The sequence below is a fragment of the Ursus arctos genome, unplaced genomic scaffold (assembly GCF_023065955.2).
Source record: "Ursus arctos isolate Adak ecotype North America unplaced genomic scaffold, UrsArc2.0 scaffold_5, whole genome shotgun sequence".
Lineage (NCBI taxonomy): Eukaryota > Metazoa > Chordata > Mammalia > Carnivora > Ursidae > Ursus > Ursus arctos.
In genome coordinates this window covers 3048437-3056512 of record NW_026623067.1, presented here as the reverse complement: position 1 = coordinate 3056512, position 8076 = coordinate 3048437, and the positions used below count along the sequence as shown (strand labels likewise).

Here is an 8076-nt window from a genome sequence, read left to right as displayed (position 1 = left end):
GTGAGTGAGAGGAGAAACTCGAGCAGACTCCCTGCTGAGCAAGGATCTGGGGGTAAGGCTCCATGTGGGGCTCCACACTGGGCTCCACGTGGAGTTCAATCACACAACCCTGAGAACATGACCTGAGCTGAAACCAAGAGCCGGACACTTAAGGGACTGAGCTCCCCAAGTACAGGTTCCTTTTTAAATGTTTTATTAAACACCTGGGGCTAGCTTCTAGATATGGAAAGTGGTCTTAAATAGAAGTTGTTTTAAGTCTCCTAGCTACATTCAATTTTTTAGGGCAGGAATGACTAGCTTTCTGTGAGAGGTCCACCATTTATTATCTGCTAATTATAAAGCTGGATAAAATAGGAAATTGAAAGCCAGACCTTTTGAAAGCCAAATGATCAGCTGTAATTGTTTTGTATTGAAACTACAAAACGTGTTAGTCTAGCTCCCTGATTCCCTGGAGAAAACAATTTTAAACCATCTCCCCAGACTGATGACAGCCTTGTCAGAAAAAAACTTTGACTTAGTGATGTCTGAAATCTACAATTACAGAGTCATGCTTTAGGTCAGTGTTTTCAGAGTTTGGGTAATTTTCAGAGACTCCTGAGTTCCTCAACACCACCTGAGTTCTGCTGAATCAGAATCTTGAGGAGAGCGGTTTAGAAATGTGTATTTTTCACAAGGATTCTAGATGTTTCTGGGAGTTTACTATGCTTGAAAAGCTCTGTTTTGATTTAAGATTTTTGTTTCTCATTAAGGGACACATCTCTGGCAGATTCAAGAAATTTAGCTCTTTGGTAAGTTGTTCGTATCTGAACTTATGATCCACTAGGATGTGCGATTCTGAAGCAAGAGCTATAACTCCACTGAGGAAGAAAGAAGAGCACATAAAGAAGGAAGACAAGCTTCCACAATAGTGCCCAACAGGGGGCCTTGGACCCACTCTAGATATCAGCAGAAGACCTAAGTATTTTTAAAGGTATGGGAAGATGTGTTTGTATTAAATGAATTCTCATGAAAAATATTTCCACATGAATATTTTGATGCAAATTCACATATGTCATAAAGTTGAGAAATGTATGTTTTTCCTCTTGAAAATTGAGAGCTGTCTCTTACTTAGCAACTCCCTCCTAAGGTTATAGAAGAGATTTCTACCAAGGTATATAAAAGAGAGTAAGCCAGGTTCATGTTGAATAAACATTGTTAATAGGATTTATGGCAAAAACAATCATTTTTACCTACACCCCCTGGGCACGTTCACACCCAAATATCTACATTAGGTAATGCAACAGTGGGAATTAAGGCTGTAGGTAGAAGGAATATTAATAATCATGAGTGGGGACGCCTGGGTGGCTCAGTCTGTTCAGCATCTGCCTTCGGCTCAGTTCATGATCCCCGGATCCTAGGATAGAGTCCCACATCGGGCTCCTTACTCAGCGGGGAGCCTGCTTCTCCCTCCGCCTGCCATTCCCCCTGCTTGTGCGTGCTCTCTCTCTCTCTCTCTGACAAATAAATAAATAAATAAATTAATTAATTAATAAAATCGTTTTAAAAAGTGATATGACTTTAAGATGGGGAGATTATGTTGAGTTGTCAGTGAGTGCCCTGGGCACTCAAAAGGGTCCTTACAGATGCAAAGAGAAAAAACAGAAAGTATCACAATATGTGATAAAAAGATCATCTGGACAGTATTTTCTCCCGATTGTTTATTTGACAATTTTTCCCAATAGCATAAAATTAATTTAGTTCAACCATACAAACGCTCAAGAGTCTTTATATGGCCATCACCATTCTCAGTGCTGAATATTAAACAGTGTGATGCACTTAGCATAATCTCCTCCAGTCCCATCCATGTTGCTGCATATGGTGGGAAACAAACTGAGGGCTTCAGAGGGGATGGGGGTGGGGGATGGGCTAGCCCTGTGGTGGGTATTAAGGAGAGCATGTATTGCATGGAGCACTGGGTGTTATACTCAAACAATGAGTCATGGAACACTACATCAAAAACTAATGATGTACTGTATGGTGACTAACATAACATACTAAAAAAAATTATTAAAAAAATTTAAAAAACAGTGTGATGCAGAACAGTAAACCAATTCTTCCTAAGGAGGAAATGCATGTCCTATAGGAGTTGGACACTGGGCACACTATCCCGGCATGACTGTGGGAATACTGCTTGGATCTCTCTCTCTCTCTATCCATATCTATCTTATCAATATAACTATATCAAAATAACTATATCTACAGAATTTGTAGTAGAAATGATGGTGAGATTGTATTTATAAGACTTTATACAACATAGAATTAACGAATAATTGGGTAAAGTAAAAATGATGGTGTATTTATTTTGATTACAGAATAAATAACATTGATGCTGTGAGGTCTATTTTTTCAGATACACGCAATGTGTTTCTACTTTGCCACTATGATGATCACACTTTCCATTTCTATTACTTTTAAAATATGCCAATTTTTACAAGTTGGCATTGGAGTCTCAGCCAACACCTTCCTTCTTCTCATCCGCATCCTCATGCTCCTTCTGGATCACAGACCTAAGCCCACCGACCTGACCATCTGTCACTTGGCCTTTGTCCACATCATGAAACTCTTCACTGTCCTGTTTTTGTTGTCTTCAGACCTGTATGAATCACCAAATGTTCGAAACGATTTCAAATGTAAGGCTTTATTCTACGTGGGCAGAGTGATGAGAAGCCTCTCCATCTGCACCACCTGCCTCCTGAGCGTGCTCCAGGCCATCACCATCAGTCCCAGCACCTCCTGGTTGGCCAAGTTCAAACACAAATGCACAAAGTACATCCTTCATTTCTACCTCATCGTCTGGCTTCTGAGTGTGTCTCTCAGCAGTAACCTCATCTCCTACACTGTGCCTTCTTCTAATGTGACTCAGACTAATCTACTGCATGTCAGTAAATACTGCTCACTTTCCCCCATGAACTTCCTCATCAGGAATCTGTTTTTCACTCTGACCATATCTAGGGATGTCTTCCTTGTAGGAGTCATGCTGTTCGTAAGTGCATACATGGTGATGCTCTTGTCCAGGCATCGGAAGCAGTGTCAGCACCTTCACAGCTCCAGCCTCTCCTCAAGAGTCTTCCCAGAGAGAAGGGCCACCCAGACCATCCTGCTGCAGCTGAGTTTCTTTGTGGTCATGTACTGGGTGGACATGATCATCTCCTCCTCCACAGTCCTGCTGTGGACACACAGCCCACTCATCCAGGATTTCCAGACGCTTGTGGTCAATATGTATGCCACTGTCAGTCCTTTGGTGCTAATCAGTTGTGATAAAAGGATAATAAATATGTTGCAAAAATGTGGCAAAATTACCATCAATTTTAACAATTTCTTCATGAAATAATTATCTGAAAAATTTACTATTTTACCATTATTCACATGTCACAAGATTTTATTTAACTTTTAAAAATGGCTGAAATTAATGAATCATTGAACACTACATCAAAAACTAATGATGCTGGCTAACTGAACATAGTAAAAAATCGGTAAAAATAAAAATAAACATGGATGAAATTAAACTTTATCTAAATACTACAGAAACCAGTGATGTCACAGACTGGTATTTTTAGTTCATTATCCGTGATAATATGATAGTCCTACGTTTACATTTTCCTTCATATTTTATTTCTTGGGGACCTTGGGTGGCTTAGTTAGTTAAGCGTCTGCATTCAGCTCAGGTCATGACCCCAGGGTCCTGGGATTGAGCCCCTGTGTCAGGCTTTCTGCCTGCTTCTCCCTCTCCCTCTGCCCCTCCACCCCTGCTTGTGCTCTCTTTCTAATGAATAAATAAAATCTTTTTTAAAAGAGTATTTTCTTCCTATTCATGAGAAGAACACACTTAAGTAGCTCCTAATTGGTAATAATACCAATTTTTTTAAAGATTTTAAATATACGCTTACTACTTCAAAATATTTTAGCTGTGTGTCCTATTTTATTTTGAACAATAATTTTCCTCTTCACTCTTCTATTTATTTCTCTGTATTCTGGTTTTATTAAGGATTTGGAAATTCTGCTCTCATTTTCGTAGCTGCTCACTTTCTCTTGCTGCTTTTAATTTTTTCTCTTTTCTCACTATTTTTAACTTTTTTCCTTTTCTTCTCTATTACACAGTTTGAGTCTGTTCTCTGGAAAGTATTTTTATTTACCTAATTTTGTTACAAAGAAGGTCTGAATTCTATCATTGTTGTCTCTTTGAAATTAGAAATGTATTGATCATTTTTATTTTTTATTTTATTTTTTATTTAAATTCAATTAATTAACATTAGTTTCAGAGATAGAGTTCAGTGATTCACCAGTTGTATATAACACCCAGTGCTCATTACATCACGTGCCCTCCTTAATGCCCATCACCTAGTTACCCCATCCCCCCACCCTACTGATAATCATTTTTTTAAAAATTTTGCTTATTTTTTGTATACTTTAGTGAAACAACTAAATTACTTTATCCTAATCTTCATATATCTATAACAATAACTGTATTTTCCGTACTGTGCCTCTCTTAAATGTATTTGGTTACAATAAATCTGCTCAATCTTTCATTCATTAATCTTCTCATCAACACAGAATAACTTAGTACTTGATCAAAATATTGTATAATAATTTTTATTGGTTTCTTTCTATTAGGACCTTTTCCAAATACTCTTGGCAAGTTGTATAGCTTCTTACTCTTTTCAAATTATAGTGATTTCCTGTGTTCCCCATTGTCTTTACTTAAACGTTTTAAACATTACTGACACCTGATTTATGTGACATGTAATTTCTTCTGATCCTTCACTTATTAGCTTGTTTCTTTGTGTGTTTCACTTTTTATAACTTGGTTCTCATATTTGAGAAATGTCCTATTTGGGGTATCTCCAGTTGCTTTACTTCTTTGTTTATCTAATCACTCTGGGGGCATGATGGACAATTCACACAGGCTTGAGCTTTTGGTTGTCAGCCAGTATCTGGATGGATAATTGGCTTCTTAATTGGGCTACTTCACTAGATATTAGTCTAAACTTATTTCAGGTCCTGGGAAGGTTTAAAATTTCCCTCTCAGCTTTGATGGATATCTTAAGGATTCTTATAACTTCTGAGTATTTTTAGTTTCTTCATTAAAGGTCTCTTTTGGAACTTCTGTAATATTTAATGAAAGCACAAAAATCCACATTGAAAACATGAACAGAATAGTTCATATAAATATTTTGGGGTGGACAAAAGAATCTTATCTGAAAAAAAAATTTTTTTTGGACCATTCCCTCCAATCCCTAAGTTACAATATAACAATGTTATTTTATAGAATGTGATTATTTTCTTGGCACTTGTAAGTATTTTCATGTTTTGCACAAATATCCAGTGGGATAATCTTCCAATTCAATGGACAGTGTTTGTGCATGGTACTGGATTACTGTGTTTCTGTGACTAAGTCAGTACTGTAAGAAGTGGTTTTGTGAATTCAGGCTCTTATGCTCCACTTGCGGTGCTTCTTCCTAGTACATCCTTTACTCCATAGAAGTAATCTAAGTTTGTATTTTCTATCTAGTAGTTCTATAAAATATATTAAGTAATAAATATGTTTATTTGATGATTACACTATCTGACAATTTCTCTTGTCTATTACAGTGCTCAGAAAATATGACATGTAGGATTTATGCTTTCGTGAAGTTTATTATATTTTTAAAGATTAAAACCACACCACTTTATTTTTTATTTAAATTCAATTAGCCAACATATAGTACATCATTAGTTTCACATGTAGTGTTCAATAATTCATAAGTTGCATGTAATACCCAGTGCTCATCACAACACCCCATGCCATTTTATTTTATTATTTTTTTATTATGTTTAGTTAGCCAACATATGGTACATCATTAGTTTTTGATGTAGTGTTCAACAATTCATTAGTTGTGTATAATACCCAGTGCTCATCAGAACACGTGCCCTCCTTAATACCCATCACCCAGATACCACCCCCCTTCCTTCTGTAACCTTCAGTTTGTTTTCTGGAGTCCAGAGTCTCTCATGGTTTGTCTCCATCTCTGATTTCTTCCCACTCATTTTTCCCTCCCTTCCCCTGTGGTCTTCTGAGCTATTTCCTACCTTCCACATTGACTTGTTTCACTTAGCATAATCTCCTCCAGTACCATCCAGGTTGATGCAAATGTTGGGTATTCATCCTTTCTGATGGCTGAGTAATATTCCATTGTATATATGGACCAATTCTTCTTAATCCTTTTGTCTATTGAAGGGCATCTCAGCTCCTACAACAGTGTGGATATTTTGTGGACATTACTATTATGAACATTGGGGTCTGTGTGCCCCTTCTTTTCACTACGTCTGTATCTTTGGAGTAAATATGTAGTAGTGCAATTCCTGGCTCATACATAGGGTAGCTCTATTTTTAACTTTTTGAGGAACCTCCATACTGTTTTCCAGAGTGGCTGTACCAGCTTGCATTCCCACCAACAGTGTAAGAGGGTTCCCCTTTCTCCACATCCTCACCAATATTTGTTGTTCCCTCTCTTGTTAATTTTATTGTATTTTCCCCCATTTTTTACTATGTTATGTTAGTCACCATACAGTACATCATTAATTTTAGCCATTCTAGCTGGTGTGAGGTGGTATCTCATTGTGGTTTTGATTTGAATTTCTCTGATGGCAAGTGATGTTGAACATTTCTTCATGTGTCTCTTAGCAATTTGTATGTCTTATTTGAAGAAGTGTCTGTTCATGTCTTCTGCCCATTTCTTCACTGGATTTTTGGTTTTTTGGGTGTTGAGTTTGAGAAGTTCTTTATAGATCTTAGATACCAGCCCTTTATCTGAAATGTCATTTGCAAATATCTTCTTCCATTTTGTGGGTTGCCTCTTTGTTGACTGTTCCCTTTGTTGTCTCTCTTTTTTTATTTTTATTTTTCATTTTCTCATCTCCTGATTTATTTAGTGTATATTTCTCTGGGGTCATTGTTGCCATTTTAAGAAACAAACTGGATGCTAGAGGGAAGGGGGTGGAGGATGGGTTAACTGGGTGATGGACATTAAGGAGGGCATGTGATGTAATGAGCACTGGGTATTTTTTTCTTTTTTTTATGTTTTTTTATTATATTATGTTGGTCACCATACAGTACATCCCTGGTTTCTGAAGTAAAGTTTGATGATTCATTAGTTGCGTATAACACCCAGTGCACCATGCAATACATGCCCTCCTTACTACCCATCACCAGTCTATCCCATTCCCTCACTCCCCTCCCCTCTGAAGCCCTCAGTTTGTTTCCCAGAGTCCATAGTCTCTCATGCTTCATTCCCCCTTCTGATTACCCCCCTTTCTTTATCCCTTTCTTCCCCTACCGATCTTCCTAGTTCTTATGTTCCATAGATGAGAGAAATCATATGATAATTGTCTTTCTCTGCTTGACTTATTTCACTTAGCATTATCTTCTCTGAGCACTGGGTATTATATAAGACTGATGAACCACTGAACTCTACCTCCGAAACTAATAATACACTATACTTTAAATAACTGGATTTAAATGTATTAAAAAAAGAAAGGATGCTGTATTTTGTCAAATGCTTTTTCTCCATCTGTTGAGAGGATCATATGGATGAAGAAGATGTGGTATGAACTATACAATGGAATATTATTCAGCCATGAAAAAATGAAATCTTACCCTTTAAACAATGGGGATGGATCTAGAGGGTATTATGGTAAGCATAAGTCAATCAGAAAAAAAACCATTACGGGGGGAGGAGTTAAGATGGTGGAGAGATAGGGGATCCCTTTTTCAGCTGGTCCCCTGAGTCGAGCTAGATAGGTACCAGACCATCCTGAACATCCACGGAATCAGCTTGAGACACAGGAAGATACATCTGGATCTCTACAAATGAACATCTCCAGGGATGAGTATTGAGGTACTAAATGGGGAGCCGTGAAACCGCGCACAGATATCGGAAGATAAATGGAAGGGGGAGGGAGCCCCCGCATTTGAGCGCCGGGTAGCAGTATCCATCTGCATGGGGGAGCAGGTGGAATTGCGGACTGGCACCCGCAACAGAGCAGACTGAGACCGTGAGC

The 8076-nt window shown here is 37.9% G+C and overlaps 1 protein-coding gene across 1 annotated transcript; it reads left to right on the top strand.

The window, feature by feature from the left end:
* The first annotated feature begins 2398 nt into the window (after positions 1-2398).
* LOC113247491 (putative vomeronasal receptor-like protein 4) lies at positions 2399-3370 on the top strand. Its single transcript, XM_026488586.2, has one exon. It carries the CDS (start codon positions 2399-2401, stop codon positions 3368-3370), a length of 972 nt encoding a protein of 323 aa, XP_026344371.2.
* The last annotated feature ends 4706 nt before the right edge of the window (positions 3371-8076 follow it).